The sequence below is a fragment of the Lissotriton helveticus genome, chromosome 11 (genome assembly GCF_964261635.1).
Source record: "Lissotriton helveticus chromosome 11, aLisHel1.1, whole genome shotgun sequence".
Classification (NCBI taxonomy): Eukaryota; Metazoa; Chordata; class Amphibia; order Caudata; family Salamandridae; genus Lissotriton; species Lissotriton helveticus.
Window position 1 is genome coordinate 603,114,231 of NC_136072.1, and position 25,633 is coordinate 603,139,863.

Below are 25,633 nucleotides of genomic sequence, written 5' to 3' on the forward strand. Positions count from 1 at the left end.
TACGCCTCAAAAAGCAGGTCTGCCCTCTGAGGTACAAGGCAGACCTCAAGCAACATGGCAGTCCTCTGAAGGTCCAAAGCAGTACTTTTAAAGTCCTACACAGGTGCTGGAGCGTACTAAAAAGTCGCCCTGATGGTCCAATATTTTTACCTGGTTCCAGCCTTTGAAGTGCAGGAAACTTCTAGGCTACCCCAACATTTTGTTCTGAAAACGTCCTGTCTTCCCCTGCCAGGGCTCCAAGACATCTAGGGTAACAAAAAACTAGTGTTAGATTTTTTTGTGCACGCTGGAGGCAGCCCCTATTGAAGTGTAGGAGACCGCGCTACCCCCAACAATTCTACGAGGATGGCCTGTCCTGCCCACCCCTGAGCTCTTTTGTCTCACTGTCTAGGAGGAATACAAAAAGCCTAATAGCAGGGTCGTGTGACCCACGACACTAGCAGCAGGTAAATGGCTAGGACAAGAAAAGGCCAATTTTCTAAAAGTGTTTAACAAAGAAAGAAGGGGTCGGGCATGTATCAATAAGCAAGGCTAGGCCCTACAAATTGTGTACAAGAAAAACTGCTAATACTGACGGTTAACACAGACACAGACTTTGAATTTTGTGAGCGTGCAAATCAATTAACACGGCCATCATTTACTTTTTTCAATATTCAGGAAAAATTTAGCAGGTCATTTATATACACCAAAATCATACACAGTAGACAAACACATCAGAGAACAATCTGTCAATCCTTTAACAGGAATCTGAAACCCACAAAATATTTCACAGTACATCACATGTAATAAGAAACACAATACAGTACTATTTCACCTACTTGTAAACTAATGCCAATGTTTGTATCCTGCAAAATTGATGTTCATGTCTATGTGGTACAGTAGGGTCAGAGCTAACTTATTCCGAAAAAAGACTTTTGGAAAACTCTGGTTTCCTCGAGTAAAGTTTTTCTAGGATAACCTGATGTGTATGGAGCACTAGAGTGTCCTAGCTAAATTCAGACTAACATGGCCAAATCCTATTCTAGGAAAGAGTATGCTAAACCAATTAATTAAAAAGTTAATCTCACAAATCTGAGATTTTGTTCTTCTCATTTCCTGGTTGAGAAATCGTTTGCCGTGCAATGCACCCTGGGAATTGCAGTTCCATGGTATCCTCACCCACACTTAGTAGAAGACTAAACAAATCACGCCTACTTGTAAAATATTTACTGTTCTGTTAAGGTCAAGGAGCTGGTTCCAAGATACACAAAGTCGTGTTAAGTTTCCTCCTCAGTTAAATAATGTGAGTTTAGGGAGATTTGCAAGCTCTTGTCTTTTAGCAGAATAAAAATCCAGACTTCCCTGCTATGTGATTCTTTGCTTTTCTGGTCTTTAGAGAATTTGAAGCAGATTAGTAGGTATAGAAACACATTCTGCTTGAGCTAAAACTGAACAAGCCAAATGCCTTCTACATTATCAGTTTATTTTTCTAAAAACAAATCTTTAATGTTGTTAATGTTTAGCTCAATATTTTGCCTTTCTGTCGCCAGACATTTCTGTTCTCAGCCATGCCTAGGCCACACAGGCTGTTGCTAAAACTTTATTTGTCAATGTAAAAAAACAGCATTTTTCCCAAACCAAGAATAAACGCTGTTCTTGAAAGAGGCGGCCCAGGGCAGTAAGTATCCTCCTGCCCACAAGTTGTACACGAAGAGACCCTCTCTGCCGCTCCCTTCTCCCCTCCTTTCTACAGTGCAATACTGTTTATTCACAGCCAGGTTTTCACTAGTAAACGCGGATGTATGACGTTACAACGCATACTTTAACAACGCGTGCCTTTACAACGCGGTTTTTACAACGAAAACCTTTACAACGCATAGCGCTTTGGGGTGCTGGATAGTGAAAAGTTTAATTTACTATTCCAACTCCAGTCCCCGTGGACACTAGGGAAGGTGTTGGATAGTAAATTAAACTTATTACCTATCCTAGAGCGCCCCCCAGCGCAATGCGTTGTAATGGATTGCGTTGTAAAAGTTGCGTCGTAAAGGCACTGCGTGGTAAAAGTTGCGTTGTAAAGGATGTTTCCCAGAAAACGCACCTTATTTGTAGGTTCCCCACACCATGTGCCTCATCACAGTGTGCTGTAATCCATGACATGGCATACATCTCTTGCCCTGTGGCCGCCTACTCTTTGATCTATATTTCAATCTTGGTCCGGACCAAAATTTCTTTGTTTTTACATTTATGTATTTATAAGCTACACATGAACGTCAGTTCACCAAAATGTCAGGGGTAGCGGAAGTGACATTGCAAGCCATTTGACCTTTGCCTTCACTCACACACATGCTTATTACACATACGCACACAATCACACCAGTGGTGGCTGGCGTGTCCCAAGGATGGTGGGTTGGGTGGCAAAAAAATAATAATACATTAAATAAACTTACCTTCCTGCAACGAGGCGAAGTCCTCCGTCGTCGTCTCGCCTCAAGGCAGGTTCCCAAGCCAATCCTGGCACTGCTCTCATACTCATGAGAGCAACACCCTGATAGGAGGGAGCGGCCTCTGTCGGCGTCCAGAGGGCACTGGATCCTCCACTTACTTTCAACCCCTCTGTCCTAAGGCAGCTGGGTTGAGAGGTTTAAAGTATGCATGACTGGCGATAGTGTTTTGATCCAGGGATCCCATCCTAGGGCCTAGTTGGAAATCTTGGGGCAGGTATCCTTCTCTCCTTGCTAAGGAAGTGTTGGCAGCCATCTTGTGCATCGGTAGAACCGAGGCACAAGAAAAGAGAAAAACAGGGCAGGGTAGAAACACCCTTACCCCCTAGGCCTGCTCAGGGGGTCCCACAAGGACCCCCAGGGCCAAAAAAAGCATTTTTTTAAATCACGGTATGCGCGCTGGATGTGCAGATCCGGCCGCGAAAATGAAAAAAAGAAGCGTGGCCTCCCGCACTTCATTATTAATTAGCCCCCGGGTGGGCCAAGTCCCGGGGGCATCTCAAAAATACATGTGCAGGGGTCCAGGGGGACCCCTGTAGCCCCGGGGACTGCCACCCCCGGGGCATTCTAAAAATATTTTGGGGGGGGCACACAGCCCCCCTCCAGCCCTGGGGACCGCCACCCCCCAGGGCTTGTTTTTTAAATGAGTAGGGGCCTCCAATGCCCCCCAAGCCCTGGTGACCGCCACCCCGGGCCTTTTCTAAAATATTTGCAGGGGGCTCACGGCCACCCCCCCGCAGCCCCGGGGACCATCACCCCTGGGGCTTGTTTAAAAAAAATAATAACTAACCTCTGTGGGGGTGGTCGAGCACCCCCACCATCCCTAGGGACCGTCACCTCGGACCCTCAGGATTGAAGAGGAATTAATTCCCCAACTTAGAACGCGCCACAGGGCGTGTTTGCACACATGTCACCTCAGGCCCCACACCCTTCCTGCACCACTGTGCTAATGCGCCCCCTGGCGAGTTGTAAGTTGGGGAATTAATTCCCCTTGAATACTGAGGGCCCCTGGGGGCCAACTAGCCCACCAGGTACCTCCCAGTATGCGCCAGGGAGCTGCGTTGCAGAGAGGTGTTCAGAGGCCACGCCCCTTTTTACACCTCTCTGCAACGCAGCTAGTTGGACCCAACAGACCCTCAGGATTCCTGAGTCATGAGTGATGTCACTGACCATGTCATGAGTGATGTAATATGTGACGTCATCAGCAGTGAATTGTGGGCGCTTGAGTTATAGTTAGCTGAACTATCTATAACAGGGGAATTTCTGTGGTTTTGTACGAATGAAATGTCCAACTAACTATAACGCCCCTGAAACTATGTTTTTTCAGTCAATATATATATATATATATATATATATATGTAATTAACAGCTCCTCCTCAGCACGCTCTGCGCTTGCAGACACCGCCTCCACGCCAGCATGAAATGAGGAAAACGGACCAGCAAAGTCAGCAACAGATGGTATTTATTCCATAAACAGAACCAGCGACGCGTTTCGAGCTGCAAAGCCATTGATCACGCTGCCAATATATATAATATTACATATTAAAGTACATTTACTAAAGCTGTTGCCAAGCCCCCAAATGCCTTAATTGCTTAAGTTGATGTAATTGCTTTGATATTTTGCAGTTCGGAAATCATTTGTTTAAATGTTCACAGAACTAATATTTCTGTATAGGTAATGTGCATGCTATAGTACCATTTATTGTGTGTTAAAATACTGCTTGCTACCAATCAAATTGATGAGTCTGCACTTAATGAACTCCTGGTGCCTTTAAGTGTGGCTCCAAGAAAACAATGAGCACACACGGGAATGAGGTAGAAACGTGAGGGAACAGAAGAGCAACCTAGTGAGTTAGATGGAATCCAACCAAGAGGAGCGAACAGGGAGAACTTTAGTTGCAAAGTAGTCCAGGATGTTGTTCAATGCAGGCGATCGAGTCGACGCAGCAACATGCACCCAAACAGCCAGTAGCATTAGTTGAGAGATGAATACTCTTCTGGACTGAGGCAAGATGTGATTGATTAATTCTCAATTCAGTGGCTGAAAGGGGCTAGTGAACGAAGCCAATGGTTGGAAGGGGCAGACCCAAAGCCTACTCCATGAATATAGCAGTAGGTCTATTTGACAATTGTGCTGTCAAAACCAGAATCTAAAAACTGAACTCTTTGTTAAGTTTCCAGTGTTTGCTGCTTGCCAGCATAGTCATCTGCTTAGTACTCGCCCTTAAGAATTTAAACCTCTCTCAATGTCAAAGAATGAATATATGAATAAGGCACTGCATCCAAAGAACAAGATAGCACTAAAGGAAACAGTCTGCCCTTGAGAAACATTTGATGGTACTTCTAAAATAGGCAAAGACTCAACCTTCAGTGGTCAAAAACATAATTGGCCATCAAAGTCTGAGCCATCAGTTAAAAGTCTGAGCCATCAGTCAAAAACACATTCCACGATTTGAGATGTTAACATTCCAACAAAAAGGCATTCACAACTGGTAGTAATGACCAATGCAGCTAGCAGACAGACCTTAGCTACTGTAGTGACAGCTACTCCTCGGCAGACAAAGGTAGTGGTATGAATGTCTGCTTGCTGAGGAAGCCCTGGAGCAGGCTCAGACTGACCTGTAGGGCAATCTCACAGTGCCAAAAGGACTGGTCTGACAGGTCAGTGTGTGGGCCTTATTTTTTGGGGGGGGGGGGGTGTTTGTGGGTCACTATATAACTTGCAATATACATATTCCCTTTTATTGGGCTTGGATGAAAATCACAACAATAGTCATGGCCTCTTTCAATACTCACGTGCAGATCACTGTCCATGGTACTGAGAAGCCTCCCAAGTGGAACACCGTTCCTCTGCACAATCTCACATGATAAACATATTCGCCACTTTGTTTCTGTGACTGCTGAGGATCCCCCGACCAATGAAAGTGGCAATGTGTAGCTGAATGTTGTGTTGGAACAACAGAGATGTGTAGACATGATACGTCACAGGGTTTACAAATACATGGAATCACTGCAATCTCAGGCAGCTGCTGGCAGTGTTACCACTAACAAACAAGCATTTGGAATGCAATAGGTCTCGCATTAGAAAAGTTTGAGCTATTGGTATTGTAAATTACAAATGTTGCATTTATGTGTTGGTTTTGAAAATAGCGAAATTAATAGCTTTGTCATTTACAATGCCAATAGTTTTAACTTTCACAAATGTGACACCTATAGCATTTGTACTGCAATATGTGTTGTATTTACGTGACTTAGATGTATTGATATTACAAATAACAATGGCTTTTAATTGTTTTAAATAAGTAATACTTAAATAAAAGTTATTGTAATTCATAATGGCAATAGCTTAAACTTTTGTAAATAACTTTTGTGAAGATTATGTTCAGTGTATTTTATAGTGACGCAAATCCAAGAACAGAAGTGAAATATTAACATCTTTTCGTGACATTTGTAATAAAGCTTGAAACATTGAGAGAACATATTTGAACCAGTTGTTGTTGAATGGTTGCACAGATTGATGCTCTGGTGGCGACAAGTGATGCTGTGGCGTTCAGTGATGCTGTGGTAGCGCATAGTGATGTTGTGGTGCCCTGAGTGATGCTGTGGTGATGCTGAGTGATGCTGTGGTGATTCGATAGATAGATAGAGTGAGGGCGATAGATAGATAGAGGGAGGGCAATAGATAGAGGGAGGGCGATAGATAGATAGAGGGAGGGCGATAGATAGATAGAGGGAGGGCGATAGATAAAGTGAGGGCGATAGATAGATAGACAGATAGAGTGAGGGCGATAGATAGAGTGAGGGCGATAGATAGATAGAGTGAGGGCGATAGATAGATAGAGTGAGGCGATAGATAGATAGAGTAAGGGCGATAGATAGATAGAGTGAGGGCGATAGATAGATAGAGTGAGGGCGATAGATAGATAGAGTGAGGGAGAGAGATAGATAGAGTGAGGGCGATAGATAGAGTGAGGGCGATAGATAGATAGAGTGAGGGCGATAGATAGATAGATAGATAGATAGATAGATAGATAGATAGATAGATAGATAGAGTGACGAAAATCCAAGAACAGAAGGGAAATATTGACATCTTTTTGTGACATTTGTAATAAAGCTTGAAACATTGAGAGAACATATTCGAACCAGTTGTTGTTGAATGGTTGCACAGATTGATGCTGTGGTGGCGCTGAGTGATGTTGTGGTGGCGACGAGTGATGCTGTGGTGTTCAGTGATGCTGTGGTACCGCATAGTGATGTTGTGGTGCCCCTGAGTGATGCTGTGGTGCCCCTGAGTGATGCTGTGGTGGTGCTGAGTGATGCTGTGGTGATGCGATAGATAGATAGAGTGAGGGCGATAGATAGATAGCGGGAGGGCGATAGATAGATAGTTAGAGGGAGGGCGATAGATAGATAGAGGGGGGGCGATAGATAGAGTGAGGGCGATAGATAGATAGATAGAGGGCGATAGATAGATAGATATATTGAGGGCGATAGATAGTTAGATAGAGTGAGGGCAATAGATACATAGACTGCTAGATAGAGTGAGGGTGATAGATAGATAGAGTGAGGGCAATAGATAGAGGATTCTGAAGTCATTCTTACCCTTGTAGCCTTGTACATTTTGTTTATTTTTAAAGCATGGAAGGCCACCAGATCGGGTTCCTTCAACAAAATTCCCCTGCGCACGCAAATACAATCAATACAGAATATATGATGTCAATGTGGACAACTTTTGTTTTTTTATTTATCTTCTTTTATTTTATCTCTTGTTTAGTTTTTAGGTTCCTTAGCTAACACGTGTTTCGTCGCGATATGGGCACAATAACCACGACTTCTTCAGGGCTAAGAGTGTTGTACAGGAAATAAACAAAATAGCGAACGCTTAGAACTTAGATCACAACGAATCACTTCACAGTCACTTTCGAGATAACTTTTAGCTGCCTTATATTTAATCATAGTGACATCGTGCAGTGGAAACCCATGCGCATGGTTCCATCGTCATAGTTCTTAGTTATAAGCATCTTAAACTCAAACAGAATCATAACAAACATTTGGTGTGCATGAGCACTATCATTTTACAACCGTAATTAAGGGAAATGCAAGCATAAATATCCCATATATAGTCCCAATATTTGTGTACGGGGTGCTATCAACACTGTGACTGTAAAATAAGAGCTTGAACTCCTGATAATTAAAAAGGGGGAAAAGAAAAGTAAATGTGTAAATGTACATGTATTTATATAAAAGAAAAGTACCTATGTCTACTTGGTGCAGCACCTGGTAGCAGGATAATTATTAATCAGTATGGTCATCTCGCCTAGGGATAATTTTCTTTCTAACGAGGATAGCTTTATTTCTTATTTTTAGAAAAAACATACCTTCTTGTAGGTTGTAATTCCGTCCCGAAGGTAGGGATAATCCAGATCTATTTATTCTGTCCTTATGAAATTTCTGGCAAACGAGTGCACCATATAACAATGTACGGAAGGTAAAACCCCAAATATGGGGAATAAACCACATGTTTACCTGTATAGAGATACATATATAGTCAAATCAAAATCCCTCTGAATCAATAAATTGTATAGTCCCAGACTTCTCGTTGGACGTTCCAGTTACAGAGACATTGCAGAAAGAATCAGAATTACTGCGTTATATTCCTTTGAATGCAGCACTTTTGATATGATTTTTATGTGAAGTGAGTGATTCATTGCATTTTAAATGAATTATGTTTATTGTCACATAGGAATTGGTTTTAATTGAATGGTTTTTTTTCGTAAGCAGAAATAATAAAGCAATCATTTTTGCAACACAGGGGAGGAAGGGGACACAGATGCAAGACAGGCCAGGGCATTGCGGGGGACATGAAAGTAACATGGGATGAGTAGAGGGGACATGGAAGCAACACAGGTGAGGGAGGGGGGGACACAGAAGCAATACCGTGGAAGGTCAGAGCAAAACCATCTTGGAGAAGCATATAAGTGATGGCAACATGGAGGTGGATGAGGTCAGGCCGCAGCACGAGAGGGGAGGGAAATACACATGGTAACAGCCTCAAACACATACATTCTCTGTATGTGCTTACACACACTTAAAAAAAGTAGTTCCCCAACATTAAGTACAGACGCCAGGCAAACACACAAATGGAAAAGAGGCAATGCTCCACGAGAGGAAAAAACACAAGACTGAAAAGCTGGGACACAAATAGAAACAGTCAAATTGGAGTGACAAGGAATGCCAACCAATGGTAAGCAATGGGTGGGCTCCAAGCAAAAAAATGCACTTGATAAACCACAAAAAAGCATCAGGACAGAAAGAGCATGCGCAATCCAGTTTGCTCGACTTAAACATGCATGTACATTAGGCAGTAGGGATGGTAGTGTTGATATGCTCCTGTCCAAAAGGTAACCCGTGGCATGTACGGATTTGGCTTATGTCACCCCATGGTGCACATGCTGGTAAAGATGAAATCAGAACACACACGTGTGCACCAACGGCGCCATAACTGAGGCTCGACAACTTGGGCATCAACTGTTTGATGGTAAACTAAATTAGTTTTTAAAAATAATGTTCTCATAAAAAGGAGAAAAAACAAGTAAGCCCTTAAACACATCCCCAAATAAACAGAGCAAACATGGTCTGTAAAAATGAGTCAAAGAAGATGCCTCAGCAGGAAATGCTGGGCTGGATGAAAAATGTATGAAGCAACTCGGCCATAATAAATGAAGTGGTGCAGATATACCCTCCGCCAAGAGCTCAATATTCTATTCAAAAAAGTAAAATAAGCATTTGACGCGCGGCCGAGAAAGACATACGGCCGCGCGGCAGCGAAAGTGAAAGTGATCGTGATCATGGGCTCAGAAACAGCGGGCGCTGGTGCGGCAAAAGTGAAGGGCACCCGCGGCAGCTGTGCACGTCACGCGCGCGCTTGTGCGTGTGATAGTGAGCTGATCGCCACGAAAGAAGCATTTCTCAGAGCACCTAAGAAAGTCTCGGCCAGAGCAGCGCATGCGCTGGATCAGGCCGAGACCTAAAAAACAATCTAGCTATGGCTGAACACAGGGGAATGATCGACCTCTTTAAAAAGTGCAAACATCATACTGGGAGAATTCTGCACCAGGGAGAATACAAACCAACCAGTTGCGTTCCCCAATAGCATATTTTAATACTTTCAAATCTCTGAACTTCGATTTCTGTTAGCACCTGGCATTTGATAACTTTAGCTCATGTGATTAATACAGGGCCCTTCATTATGCAGACGTGTACACATTTTCATTGATATCACGTTTTGGCTTTTGTGATGCGCCAGGTAGTTCTATACACAGGGACGTAGCTTGGTCTGTAAGATTGGGGGGCAGGGGATGTGAGCTTCATATTTCCCAACAATCACGCGGGTTAAAACACATTATATGAGAAGCAGGGCAGGAGGGGGCTTAAGGAGCAGTAGGAAGGGAGAGAAGTGCGGATTGTGAGTGGTACTTACAACTCAATATTTTGTTAATTAACCATTTTGTAAGACTTTTAAAGCAGAGACAAAAGTGTGTGTGTTTTTGTCTGCATGTGTAAGTAAAAATCCCAAGTAAAATCGAAAAAACCTCACCACACCCAAGTTAAAGCCCCGGTACCCAACTATATACTATAAAATACATATATTAGGGGGATGTAACACCCCAAACACCCCCCCTGAAGCTACACCCCGTCTACACTGCACAAAGCCAGTGCGTCTCCAGTCCTAGCAGCTTCTTCACACTGGATGTTCGGAGCACCACTAGATGCCACTTCCCAATAGTGGTGGCTGCGGCATAGCAAAAGTGGAGAGGGTGGGAGATGGGGGATTAGGGGAATAATAAAGGATTTTAAATAGTACCTGTTGAGGCGGCCTCCGCGATGCTCTTCTCTGTCTCTCCTCCCGGCAGTCACTCTGGCCCAACCCGATCCCTGCGCTGCTCTAATTCTATACCTAGCATGAGCGCATGGCCAGGATTGGTCTGAGCGGCCTGGTTTCCTGCTCAGAAAGTGCCTGGGAGTCTATACTGTTTCTCCAACCCGGCTGCGCAACACAGCTGGGTAGCAGAAACCTATGTGTGCATGTCTGTTTGGCCTTCCCCTGCCATGGCCGGACCATGCTCTGCCCTACACTGACATTGGGTCAGTAAGTCAGTAGAAAATAAAATTACAATATTGTTTCATTATTATTTTATTTTTGTCTGGCTGGCTTTGACAAGTGGGGGTCGCTCCTCTACCATTACGGTCTAGCCGCCCCTGACTCCCAACCCCTTTCCGCTGAAGAGAACTCTTCCCTGGTAACTCTATGCCGTGACCTTGACATAACGCTAAACATATGCGCCGACCTTGCCAGGGCAGCTGCCTATTTTGGACATTTTGTTTAGAAATGGCGTGGGCTGTCACGACAGTGGAAGTGTACTACAAGTTTTTTTTGTTTTGGTGTGACATTCCTCTTTCTTATTTTGGCTCTCGGTGGCTCAGAGAATGTATTAATCCTTTCAAAGGCATACCAGGTCACTATCGTCCATGTTATGCAAATAAACTCAGTTCCAGATGAGTTTTGCTGCACTGCTCTAAGTGCTATGCACGAGGCTTCTAATTAGTACAAGCCTCCTTTCTTGCAGCTCTGATGACTCACGGTATTGAAATATTTATCATGAATATCAAATATTGAAGATGAGGTATGCTTTCTTCTGTTACCAGGTGATGCAGGAGTTGAAAAGCAGGGACATCAGCAGGTCGTTCAGGAAATCAATCAACAGGAAAGAAGGCATCACAGCCCTTGGAGGAACATCGCAGATATCCAGTGAAGGCACACAGCATTCATACTCGGGTAAAGAAGCCCTTATTAGTGTTTTATTTAATTTTTATTTTGAACAGCTAGCAATAATGCATTCTTTGTGTCCTGCTGAGAATGTTCTATTTGCTGCTCTCCTTGTGTCATTTTAACAACTTCTTCAGTATTTTTTGTACTTCGACAAAGACTGTATAGTACTGTATGTTTTTTTAAAATATATAGCACTTCCTTAGGAGACCGCAAGTGCGTAATACATTATATATATATATATATATATATATATATATATATATATATATATATATATATATATATAGAGAGAGAGAGAGAGAGAGAGAGAGAGAGAGAGAGAGAGAGAGAGAGAGAGAGAGAGAGACAGAAAAAAGGGAAAATAGACGGCCTGTGTGAACTATACCAGGAGGTTGTGTTCTTTTCATTTGAGTATTTTTTGAATAAGCGGTTTGTAATACATATTTGCGTAATTTAGTGCATGTGGATTTCAGCGGATGGCTGTACTTTGTCCAAGGCAGTTTTCAAATAAAGGTTTTCTACATTAAAAAAATATTATGCAGATTAAGTAATAGGACTTTATGCTGCCGAGGAGACTTTCAAGAACATGTTACCTAATAAAATCGCGTGCAAATTGTTTGTTTACATTTTTCAAATAACATGAAATGGTTTGCAAATTTACCATATTTAAGTCACAAATTGAATAGTTTAAATGTTTCGATCTCAAAAACTGTAGGTCGCCTGTTGCAAAATGAATCTTTATATTTCAAATCACAGATGGAATTCTGCATGTTTCAAATGACACTTGGCAATTCAAATACTATCCTTACAATCTGCATTATTTTTTTTAAAGCACGTTACCTTTGTGCCTTTCTCTTCCCTTTGCAGTATTAACCTCATCGATGCTCATGACGAGCTGAGCTCGTCATGAGGCACGGCGCTCCGGTGCTCATGACGAGCTCAGCTCTTCATGAGCCATGGAACGCTCACACGCGGGGATAATTCCCCTGCTGTGCTGAGCGTTCCACGGGAACGGGTGTGGTCATGACGAGCTCAGCTTGTCATGAGCCACGGTTGCCGTGTGCTCATGACGACCTGAGCTCTTCATAACGGCTCCAACGCTCGCACGCGGGGCTAATTCCCCTGCTGTGCTGAGCGTTCCACGGGAACGGGTGTGGTCATGACGAGCTCAGCTTGTCATGAGCACACGAGCGCCATGCCTCATGACGAGCTGAGCTTGTCATGAGCATGGGGGCGCTGTGCGCCCCCCCCCCCCAGCACAGCGGGGGAATTACCCCCACACGGAAGGGGTTAATGATTATAGTGTGTGCTGCGAGTCTTTCCTCATTAACACTACTCAGGAACTAACATGGAATAGTAGACTGGAGGTGAGCTTGGCAAAGGCAGATGGTTGGAATGGGACTGCCCCTTGCATGGTATACCAATCTTTACCTCTTCCATGTGTGCTTGACTGCATACATAACTGGTATCCTGACTTGTATTTTGGCTCTGGGGTCAAGCTAATTTAAGCGTGAGTGGAAAGACCAAGGCTTGTCCACTAAGCGAGCCCTCATAGTGACTACCATCCCTGTCCTAGGTTTAGCACAAAGGCAGTGGTGGCAGAGTACCGAGTTGACCAGATCTTTGTATCTGTGCAGTGGGAGAGTGTCCTAGCGAACCCTCTTGTGTAAAGTTCTGCTGTTATGTGCAACTGAGAGACTTGCATTGAGATCCTGCATGTATGTCGAGTGTGTGGGGGAGTATAGTATGCATGTAGTACATGTGTGATATTAGAACTTTGTATCTGCATCAATCTGAGTACTGTCAGGTTTAGCATGACCCAAAATGGAATGTGAGGAGAGTTTCTTAAGACTGCAAGAATTCCTGTCCCTGCATGTCCTGAAGCTAGAGAGTGGACATCCAGGCACTGAAGTGAGGAAGATATAGACCGGATTAGCTTTAGAAATTCTCTGTATACCTTGTTAACAAGAGGCTGCTGATTAGATCGTCCTAAGCCCTACAATTTATTAGGGGAGAGAATAGGGACTACAGTTCAAAGCAAGTACGTTTCCAGGTCAGCCCTGACATTTCTGTCCCTCAATACTACTTAGAGAGGCTGATGACAGCCAGGTAGAGAAACCTCATACTTCATTGGGCCCATATTATGCAAGCTCAAACGTGAAGACAGCCACGTCCTGCCTGTTGTGAGAAACATCAAAGGCTGTGTCTGGAGAGCAGCCTGAGAAGGACTTTGAAAGAGAATCAGCAAAAGCTACTTCTGAAGTTTGAGACCTCAGCTCCACATCCACTTTCTGGAAAATGTTTATAAAAGTGGAAGTTAAACGACACCACTTGGTTCCAGTTCCTCCAACTTCATGGCCAAGGATGGGAATGCTCCACAGAGTACTTTAAGAACTTCTGCGTAATCAGGAATTGTATCTGCCTGGGAGCCAGTCTGACAGAGGTGAGAGGACATCATCCGAAGTCATCACTTTCTGCTGCAGGAGCTGAGGTTCTGCCCAATGCCTGGAAACCTATCTGTCTGCCTGCTGAGTTGAAGGAATCCGCGTGGCCTTACAGGATGGATACTGTTCAGGAGGAGAACCCGAGCCTATTCCTGGCCTGAAGAACACCCATATAAAGTGGGCTACCTGAGAGAGTGAACTCAGGAGTCACCCGTGCTGCACAAGGTCTCTGAATTTCTCACTGTAGTTCTGTAGAGAACTGTGTACTAATAGGGACATCTGTACATAGGCATGAGGTGGTCTCAGCTACCTGGCCATGTGCTTTGGGCTGGGATATGCACGATGTTGGGCTGCAACCACCTCGCTGTGCTTTTTGGCCTTGTTGGATTGCAGCTGCCTTTCCGTCTTCCTGCATCTGTTCAGAAGTGGGCTGTGATTGCTGTGAACACCTAGACAATAACACCTAGGGCTCGCTGAGCAGCATTCTTTTGATCAAGGAGTCCGAGGCTACTGAAGATGCAAGCTGTACCCACCTCCCCTGCCGACACTGCTGGGGGTGGGATGCAAGTAGTCTGGGCCTCCAACTGCAGGCTGATCAAGCAGCCTGCAACATGCTGGAGTAAGCGCAAGGACTGAAGACTGCTTCCTGTCCAGTATGACAATGGGAAAATTAACAGATTAAGCTTGTGAGGTGGGGGGGGGGTGAAATCTGAACCAGAGCCTAATTTGTGCTTCATACAAATCTTGCTGGAGGACTGACCTAAACAAGGTTGCCTAGGGGAGAGATAACATGAAGAAGAGGGAGGGTTTAGCACCCACAGGGAATCATGTTAGGGGATTATCACCTTACATTCACAAGTGAATTGCATAACATTTTGTCTTGCAGTGTGATTTAAAGTGCCTTCATTTTGTGAAAGACCAACACTGGTTTGGACTTCAGTTTATTATGTCTTTTGATTGATTGTTGAGTTCTACTGTCCTACCCATCACACCACACCCTTGAGAAGCCCGTGACTGCTGGCCTTTGTTACCCTGAAAGTCAAGTGCGGAAGGTTGAACTTGACTGAGTTTTCAGAGCCATAGTAGGAAGGACACCAGGATCCAAGTGGCAAACAGCATTAACTACCACAGTTGGGACCCAGTAGCTCCTGTCGGCCCTTTGCCCTCCCCGGATGAGGTCTGATATAAACAATTTGGTTTTATGTAAGCCACCAATTCTGTAGGGAAACTGGAAGAAAGTTTTGACAGAGTTTGAAAATTACAACATGGCAACGGTTGTATGACGAAGTATGAATGGCTGAACCACGCGTGCCTCTACAACGCTGTCTCAACAACTAATGCATCTGAACCACGCATGCCTTCACCACGCATGCCTTAACAACAAATTTCATTGTAAAGGCATATTTGCTAAAGGGATATGCAGGGTAAACTACCACTACCCCGACCATCTCCTTCCCAGTCCTACAATCCTATCCCCCTACCTCGCTCCCCTGCCATGACCCCGAAAACCGACCTCACCCATAAAACTACCCCTTAACTTGCCCTGAGGCCTAAGAACCTGCCTCCTACCATAACTACCCCTACCCCTGCCCCCCGCCATGAGTCCTAAAATGTACACGCCCTTAAAACTACCCCTACCGCCTTCTTCCTCTCTGAGGACTAAAACCCTGCCCCCTTTAAAAACACTACCTTGACATTCCCCAAGCCCTAAAACAGACCCCCACCCAGCCGCGGTCCTAGCAGGTAACAGCGGTGGGGCCAGGTAAGGGGGGATTTTGAGGAACAATAAATAATTAATTTTCCTTCTGCATTGTCCCTCCAAATGCCCCCTTTCCCGGCCCCACCGTTCTTACCTGCACGGACTGCGCCTGCCCCCCACCCCTAAAAACGTACCCCAAAGCCCGGCTTCAGACATTAAAATTACCCAGCCCTGAGCCCTAAAACTCTGCCCTTTTTTAAAAACACTGCCTTGCCCCCCCACTCTGAACCCTAAACCCGACTCCACCCCCCAAATCCCGGCCCAGGCCTTAAAACTTCCCCGACCCTCACTCCCTCCCTCGCCTTGAGCCCTACAAACCTGCCCCCTGCCTAAAACTACCCCGACCCTGAGCCCTAAAACTGACCCAACTCCTAACAACTATCTCTCAAACCTGACCCCAGCCCCACTTACTTGTCCGCGTCCAGAGCTTCCTGTACCAAAGCTTCCACTTCCTCTCCCCGCCCATTCTGACACTAGACCGATATCTGCCTTAACAATGCATATGCATGGTTAAGGCAAATGTGTGGTTCAGGCAAGCGTTGTATCGCTTGTGGGGGAAACGGCATGCGTGTCTCAGCCCGCGTTGTAAAGGCCATTTCCCCATGGCAACTCAAGACATCCAGTCTCCACATAGCAAGATGTAAGATGTTTCTTATAGTAGGAGGTTGGGCATAGCACAAGGACTGTTGAGAAGCAAGGTTAAAGAAGAACTTGTAAGTCATGCTCATAGTGGGGAGGGAGTTGAAGGAGTGACTGGCGCTACGAGGGGGCGTGCACAGGGCACCCACTCACTGACTGTAACATTTGGCACACACACATAGACTTAATTCCACACTTAGCTCGCATTTCCAAATTGAACTTATAGGGCCAAAGCTTTCATTGGAGTTGACTGAGATGCCACTTTGTATGGAAAGCAATCGCCAAATACAAGAAGACAAAGCTAAAGGATATGATCTTGCTCACAGTATGCTTAGTAATGGAAGCCTGCAATTCCACTATGGAAAAACTGTCGAGTTGTAGCATTTCATGCCACCTTTTGTAAGAAAATGGCACAGCTGCTTAACTGTAATAACCTATTAAAGTTAAATTGTGACATTAACCTGTACTTTCTGCCAGAGCCAGACGTCAAGGTGTAAAGTAGGTCACTGAGCATCATTCCAGCTGCAGTTGAAACATTTTAGTTTTAGGTTCTTATTTAATTACCAATGTATTATCATAAACGTTTATATTTTTCTGTTTTCTGATTCTAAACTGCCTCTATGACCACATATGTTTTGCGACACCATATATTAAATTTGACGCTTCAACAGGGCAAGGAATATTATTGTCATCCTTTGGTATATGAAAGTATACAAAAAGTGATGGATGGAATGCTTAAATTAGCCTCAGCCAATGGTAATTACTCTTGCTGCATCCCAATTCATTGTTATTTTGCACACCATGCCACCTTAGTTTGGACCAGCTATATGCAAATCCATCTTGACCCTGCTCCAATGGGAACAGTCCACCTCGAACTGCCAAGTCAGGTCCTCCCTGAACTGGAACACAAGCAACCCTGGTCTGATGTTTTACGTTTTATGGGCTCATCACCCAGTCCTAGGTTGCTTATTTTCTGGTTCAGGGAGGATCCCTAGCATGGCACTTCGTGCAGGGTCAAGGCTGATTTGCATATGGCTGAGTCTAAACTGAGGTGGCCTGTGGGTGAAAAATTATGGATTGGGATGCAGCCCGAGAGATTGCCAGTGGCTGAGATTAATTCAGGCATTCCATCCATCACTTTGTTTTTTGATGCCCTAAGTCTGATGGGTATGCCCGGACGCGTGTCCTGCTCACTGTGCTACTGGAATCAAGCTATACCTAGACGATGAGCCCATAATAAGGGCAAAACCGGTCCTGGGTTGCTTGTTTTCTGGTTCAGGGAGGAACTGGCCTGGATCTTCATGCTGTACTGTTCCCACTGGAGTAGGGTCAAGGCTGCTTTGCATATGGTGGGGTCCAAACTGAGGTGGCATGGTGGGCACAAAATGATGGTTTAGGATGCACCCCGAACGATTGCCAGCGGCTGAGAGTAATTCGAGCATTCTATCTATCACTTTCTTTTTTTATATCCTTTTATATATATACATGCACAAGACAATTACAGAAACAATATAATACCTCAAACATTTATAACAATTGATCACCAAAAGAATTCATTTTATGAGCCAAAAACGCAATGTATTATTTCATGAAGTATTTGTGTTTAAGTTTAAAATTCTAAATTATAATAAAATATCAATCCATAGCTCTCCTCACCCTTTCAAGGATCAGGTTTGATGGACCTCCCTTCTTTAATTCATAGCCAGTTTGGGAAAAGTCCCTGGTTGCATTTAATAAGTAAAATATTTTTTGTAGAGTATTGTACCAATATTGCATTTCAAAATTATCTACATGTCAAATCTCATTATGCAGTTGGGGAGATATGTTTAATGTTATCAGTCGCCTACACAGGTTCTTCTCCTGTTTCGAGTCAAAATTGGAACCCACTTAAAGGAGTACTTATATGGTGGAGAAGTGTGGCTCACTGGTTAGAGGAGGCAGACCTGGAAGCAGACGTCAGCCCGGGACCAGGGTTCAATTCCCGGCTCGGCGGGGTCTTGAGTCCTAAAATGTCCATGGACTCGACAATTCTCGCTCCGGTGCCTACTCGATTCACGGGTTCACACTCTGCGACTCTGGGCAATAGCTTGCTTAATCTCCACAACGGCCCCTCGCGGCGGGATGCCTGGCTTTCACCTTGCGGATACCCTGCCGGGGTTATCTCACAGGGGAATACCAGGACGGGTTCCCTAAGCAAGCGCTTAGAAACCGCTTGGTGATTTGCGCTATATAAATTCCTGTACATTGTGGAAGTCATATTTGGTAATTGACCACTTGATGGTGACGTACTCCCTCTCTTATGATCGTCTATACTCTATGGTTAGACACTGGTAATCATGGTTACTGTAGTCCAGAAAAGTAAAATTGTAATTTTATTAATTTTCTAGGTTATTCTTTTTTAGATCAAATGTTCTTTAATTTATGTTCTCATTGCTATAAGTGATATCTGTGATCTGTACAAAATGCATGTGAAATAAGAAGAAATTCATTAAAAAGCCATGACCAGGGACATCAAGAAGCCCATCTGTCGGAGGTAGAATCTACCAAACTCAAATGAGACTGGATGAGCGGGGTCATCAATAGTAGTCATGTGTCTAACTCGACTCCACAGAGCGGTGATTCGATCTACAGATCCAGAATATGTGTTGGAACAATCCTACTATGCAAATCCTTATGTTACAGACTTTTAAAATTAGGGTGTGACCCAGAGGGCAGATTTGCATTTTCCAAACTCAAGCTCCTTGATTGTAGACTCTATTTGTGCCCCAAACATGTGTAAAAAGCCTTTCTTTTCCCAGCAGCCCAGAATCTTCTGAGAATTTGGCTCCTTTAGACGGAAACAGAAATCTGACAATAGACTCTCTGCTAGATAAAACGGATCCATTAGACAAATGCAGTGATGGGGACCGGGCCATCCTGCATGATCTCATGTATTATCATTGTCTGATTGACATTTTCGCGACTGTTACATAAGAGGAGGATTACAGGTTCCTTAACCATGTTGACAACTTCCTGAAACAGACTACAGTACTGCCTTATGGATTGTGCAATCATATTTAGAAGCAGGAATATCGACTGCATGACGGTGCCACTAGGTCTAGATCTAGGCTGTGTTCCCTCCTCGACACACTGGAGAACGCAAGCCACATCATAAAGACAGTGTGAGGCCACAAAGACACTAAAGTAATTAATACAGACATATAGAATGGAAAACGTGGCCTCAATCTCTTTAGCCCAAGTACTATGGGACACTGGCAAGGTGAGATGGACAAGATTTTGGATGGGTGACTCGACTGTGGCCAGACAAAGCACTACTGAGGAACACAACGCATATGACACGATTTTGGTTAGTGGCCTCACCAGACTGTATAATGCACAACCGACATCTGTACTCCTGCAAAACTAGTTGCAGAACAATTCTCCCTCAATTCCATTGTAATTGCCCAGGCAGATCGTCTGCTGGTCGAGTTCAGAGAGAGAGAGATACTATGAGTATGGAGAAAAGGCTGGGAGGCTGCTAGCCTTTCAGCTATACCAAAGAACCTCTTAATATTTGATAGTGGCCATGCTTGACAAAACGGGTAACCCACGAGGCGAAGATCACAGGGGCGTTTGCTTCATATTATGAATCCCTATGCAGTTTCGAGCACAGGTCTCAACTGCTGACAAATATTACTTCTTCAGACAGTTAAAGCTTCCATCACTCAACCCCAAGAGTAGTCTCCACCTAGAAGGTGAAATTACCTGGAAGAGATCGCGGAAGCATGAATTGCATTCCCATATTCAAGTCCCTTAGTGGAGGTTTCAAAGGAGCAGAACTTCTAGGCTCTCTTAAACACCGGTCCAATAAGGCCATTTTAACACTCATCCCGAAATACCCTTTGGAATGCAGAAGCTACCACCCCAACTTGAGCATAGACGTAGATTTCAACATACTGGCCAAAATCTTGGCCACCGGGCTGTGTAAGGTCATCCTCTGCCTAATACATGCATCACACGTTGGCTTTGTGCCAGGCTGTATCTCCTTCTTCAGAACGCTAGCACACCTCATGTGGCATACATACAATATCTTGGTGAAGCACTGGCAGCGTCATTGGGTGTGGAGAAAGGATTGGACTGCGTGGAGTCGAACTTCCTTTATACAACTTTAGAAAAGGCAAGCTTATAATCTCATATAAAATATTTAGATGGTTACATCCGAATCCAACAGCACCGGTGAACTGCGGGGGATTCATGTCCTACCCTTTCTCAGTTAACAGGGCCACATGTAAGGGATGCTCATTGCCCTATTACACTTTATCCTGGTGCTTGAGCTGATTGCAGTGGTGATCAGATGTTCAGTTGTTTAGTGGTGAACCCACCTGGTTTAGTGGAGCGAAATCGTTCCTATATGAAGAAGTCCTTTTGATGACCCCCCTGGAGCCAGAACTACTGTCCCGACTTAATGTTCATATTCACACCCTTCTGTAGCTACAACATTAACTGCTTCACCTCAGGTCCCTCTGGCTCCTCCCTGGTCAATAACTATGTGGCCCTATCCCTTGGATAATATTGCTTAAATCTTGAATCCACATCTACTTACCTTGACAGCCGATGTAGCCAGTTCTGCATTACCAAACAGACAAAGTAGGCACCGGCCTATGGGCCCCACACCTTTTAGGGGCCCGCCACAACGGATCAAAATAATATTGGTTTGATCTTGAAAGAAAGTTAGAATCCAGCTTTCTTACATTTTTACCAAAAGATAGAAAAAAGTGAATCAACTCAAAGAAACAAAATCTTTACATTAAAGACTCCACAGAATAGGACGCCTTGCAAAAGGTAGATTTGCAAGATATCTAGAAAGATTTCACCACAAACAAATTGAGGACAGTGAAAATGTTATGTTTTGTTGGTTTTTTAAAAAAAAGAAATGTTTAATAACGTTAATAATTGTTAATGTTTCGTTTTGTGTAATAAAATTGGTTTATCAAAATTGTTGGTTGGTAAAAATTAAAAACGTATTAGGAGATAATTTCCGGGGGGTGGGGGGCAGTTAGAGGGGGTAGCGAAATTTCGATTGCCTAGGGGCCTCCACAGGGTTTCATCCTGCACTGGATGTAGCGGCGTGATATCCCTGCCTTGTGTTATAGCGCCTGTAGTACAGCTAGCGCTTAATACCGTGCAGTGAATAGACGCTGCCTCTACGTTCTCTCAACAGCTGCGTCTACACAGACTTCCACGCCCAGCTGAAATGCTTATCACTTGACATGTGTAGAATGCGAGGCCTGTGGTAGCCAGTGTTTGTCCTCAGCTCACAACTACCTTTACCATCGACTTATCTAAACGCTAACAAATATTTGCTCTCAAGCACCTTTTAAGAACGCGCTTCACTGTGCAAAGATCAAGTGCTTTTTAATTTTTTTAGTTAAAGAATTGTGCAGATGAGTACAAATAAATGTACAAGATAATTTTACTGTGAAAATAAGTTTGTGTACATATCAGTGTAGAAAAAGAAATCAAAGGAACAATAATTCCAATTATTAATAAGCAATAAAATGCTCTAGTGTACGTGTGAAGCGCTGCATAAAGTCTGAGCACATCTTGGAAAATTAAATTGAGCTGTGTGTGTAAATAAGCAATTAAACTATTAATAGGTTCTGCTGCAGTGATTCCACGAAATACACCCACTGTTGTCTTCCCTGGAACCCCGGACACAAAGGAATGTTTACATCCACATGTTCATGTCCTTGCTATAAAAGGAATAAAGTGAAACGAAAAGAGCCTGGACATTCTTGCTAAGTCACATTTATAACAATACCGACAGCAGGGAAAACATTTATGAAAGTTCTGGCTGATAAGAGAAAAGACCTGGGTGAAAAGAGGAGAGAGACCCAATTTAATCGAAATAACGTAGCCATTCAGTTTTAACTCGGCCTTGGGGCAAGTCGGGGAACCTTCACCCACCTTCGCCTAATCAAAATTTCCTGACTTGATGGGCAAAGAGAAAGTCTCCACCTGATCCTATTCATCTGCTGATTTAGGGCTGCATCACTGCAAGTGGGCACAACCCTTCCTTGCTTGTCTAGCAAAGTGTTGGTGGACATGAGATGTGCATGCCACCCACTGTGCTGGAGAAGCCTCCTCCCATGGAATTAAATGGCTGTCTCTCAAGAATAATTGTAAAGGTGGCTATGATTTGACATTTTTTTTTATATATATATTTTTATTATTTTAAACACAAGAGAGGTAATACACATATCGGGTGCCAGTAAACGAAACACATTACAGCTGGGGATGGGCGAGTGAAGTAAAGAAGCACCATACAGTCATGAGTGGCAGAATGATCGATACCAGCGGATGGCTGGAGCAAAACAAGTAAACGTCAATGACCGCAGGCCTCCCCCCACCCCATCCACCAAAAATACAGGATTTACGAAGCATACAAGTGACACCCAGATACGATAAAAACAGGAGAATATGCCACAGTTCTTGTGAGAGAAGGGAAAAGGGAATAGAAAGGTCATAGAAAATAACAAAGGAAAAATAATAAACCCCCCCACAACCCCCCACCCTACACCCCTGCCGATGGCTACGACCTAACCCCACTAGCAGTGTGCCTGTCGCCCCCTAAACTACACCCCAAGGATGGGGAAAAAGGTGGGGGAGGAGAATGTACAACACGATACGAGCTCCCGGACTCTCATCCCCCCGCCAAAAGCAGACACCCCCTACCGTCAGAAAAGCAAAGCAGAGCAAATCAAGAAATAGCCTGTAGGGGAGCCGCAAACAGAGAGGGAAGAGAACATCCCGTCCGACCCCAATCAACAGAGATACCAGACCCCGTCCAGATACATTAGAAAACAATAACCAGACTATTCAGATACACAGCCGGCCCCGCTCCCATGGATACAACCCAGCCAAAAACTAAAGAAAACATTGCATCGAAGTTCAATCAAGTTCAGCCCAAACCCCCACGGTCAAAAACAAAAATTCCCCCCAGCACAAACAAGTCGCCATGATTCTCCACGTTGGATACACCCAATCGGACCGCCATCACAACAAGAATGCCAAAAAACAGGAGAATGTCAAAGTTAATGCGAGGAGAGGGAAAGCAGGACAAACGTACACAGAGATCAAAAGTCAGAGCAAGTCCACTGCCCATCAGCGAAAAAGTGTCCAATGCGGTGTCGATCGCTCACAGAGAGAGGCGAGGGTCGAATTTGACAGTCGTGGGAGGAGGCATACTTTCTCAGAGGGGTAGTCACAGCCATCTCGGGTGGTATCGATTCAGGGCTGAACACACATCCAGTCGTTTCGGCCTCGATCGCCGCCATCTTAGGGTTGCTGGGAGATTCCAAATGAATAACCCGCTCGGGGTCCTCGGCGCCAATCAAGACGGTATCCGCGGGTGGAGTAGCTCGACTTTCTAACAACAAAGGGTCGGAATACGGTCTAGGACTAACACAGTCAACAGTGACAATCATCCCCTGGATGGCGGCGGCGACCCGTTCGTGAAGCTGCAAAATGGCGGCCATTACAGTGCGTAGCGACGGTGTAGTTTCAGACCGCTCCATAGCCCCTCAATGAGCGACCGGGCGGGTATCCAAACCCCAGAGGTCGACTTCTCCGGGGCACAGGGCAGAAGCAATGTAAAGTCCACTGTAAAACACTTCCACAGCACGAGAGGCACACCGTCGCCGCCCACGAGGAATCTAGCCCAGAGAACCACCGGGAGCTCAACGGGGTCTCCGGGAAAAGAATCCTCGAACAAATACTCGATAATAACGGGCCACCGTAGTTGCAGGGTAGTGCCGTCACCGGAGCGCCATCCAAGAAGGGAAAAGAAACAACGCCACTTCGGGAGACCGGATCAACCCACTTTCCACAGCCGATGTTGTTCGACTCCAACTCGGCCAAGTTGAAACTCGAGGCCCCGGCGTCAAGTCTGGGGCAGGCCAAAAATGACGCACGGCATATCTCCGCCTTCCGGGTCGCCAGAAATTTCGGGGTTGCACCTTTCGAATCAGGCGCAATTCACCAGCACGGGAGTCCGGCGGGAAGTCAGAATAGTGCACAGGATTTATGAGCTCCTGGCGGAGGTCGACGGAGCCGGGAGCTTATGCGGCCATCTTGGTTACGAGCGTAGCTCCTCCCTCCTATGATTTGACTTTTAAAAAAAAACAAAAACAATTTTATTGAGGAAAGAAAAACATAAGGCAGCAATATGACAATGTATAAGTCCACAGCATAAATGTACATTTTCAATACATTTCAGACCAGGGAGACACAGTAGAGACACTTCCATTCCATCAGATCAATGCTCCGGCATATACAATAAGTAATTCATACATAGCATGATAAACTCGCCAAACCAAAATGCACACCATTCAACACCCGGCATGCAGGTGACTGCCTTATTCAGTACTGAGTGGGGGCATACCATCCACCTCAGAGACTTCCAGCAGTCTATCCCGTTCACGTTGTAGTTCCACTGTGGGGACAAGTAGATGGTACCCCTGTATCTATTCCACCCCCACCCCCCATTTGTAGTCCCATTTCTTGGGGTAGCCCCTATGTTTGAAGACATCTTTTTCGGCAAGCATTGCCCTGTCGACCTCCCAATCGTGGGGGGTCGGAACCGTCCCCACTCCCCATTTCTGGGCAATATGATGCTTTGCAATAGCCCACCCAAGCGAAGCCCATGTTTGCTCTATTTGCGTTCAGTCAGTAGCTTCCCAGATATTTAGAAGGCATAATTTAGGGGAGGCCTTAAGAGATTTACCACCCGCCCTCTCCATTTGTTGCATGACCCTCCTCCAGTCCCAGAGAACATGAAAGAAGGTTCCCAGTTGAAGACATTGCTGGAGGCACAGGGGTTCAGTCCTCCTTCCTATCTTGACCAAAATCCCTGCGTCTAAATATACACAATGCAGGATCTTCAGTTGGACCAGGTGCAATCTCATAGGGATAGCCACGTCTTTGGGAGAGGCTAGAGCATCACACCAGTCCTCATCGTCTAAGTCTCCCAGATCTGCCTCCCAAAGTTGCCTCAGACGCCTTAAGGGGACTGGGCGATTGTTTATTAGCTTTTTGTATGTTAGAGATGTGGCCTTTTTGTGCATGGGGTCAAGTATCAGTCGGTCCTCCAGTGGAGAGGCCTCAGAGAGAGGGGCATCTTTGGGCAAAACTGCTTTGACTGCGTGACTGATTTGTAAGTAGCGGTCGGCCTCTGTCTGTGCTAGTTGATATTTGTTCTGTAGATCTACAAATGTGGCTAATCTACCCCCCAACCACACGTCACCCACTGTCGAGATACCTATCATATCGCACTTGTGAAAACCAGGGCATTTACTAAACTACCCCAACAGGTCTGGTTCCCAAAGCGGTGTGGCCTTTGTTTCCTATTCACGCCGTGCCAGACCTCCACAGTGCGTGCCGTGGGCCCCGTGAGGTTGAGCTTGCGAGTGTTTGTGTCAAGTGCCCTACCGTAGCCGCCCGA

The 25,633-nt window shown here is 44.9% G+C and overlaps 1 protein-coding gene across 2 annotated transcripts in view; it reads left to right on the forward strand.

Annotated features, from left to right (window-relative positions):
- Window positions 1–25,633, forward strand: part of PLS1 (plastin 1) — a 470,894-nt gene that overhangs the window by 299,411 nt on the left and 145,850 nt on the right. For both annotated transcript variants that reach the window (XM_078666421.1, XM_078666420.1), the window contains exon 4: window positions 11,187–11,316. In XM_078666421.1, the coding sequence (XP_078522547.1) occupies window positions 11,187–11,316 (130 nt within the window). The remainder of the gene's footprint in view (window positions 1–11,186; window positions 11,317–25,633) is intronic.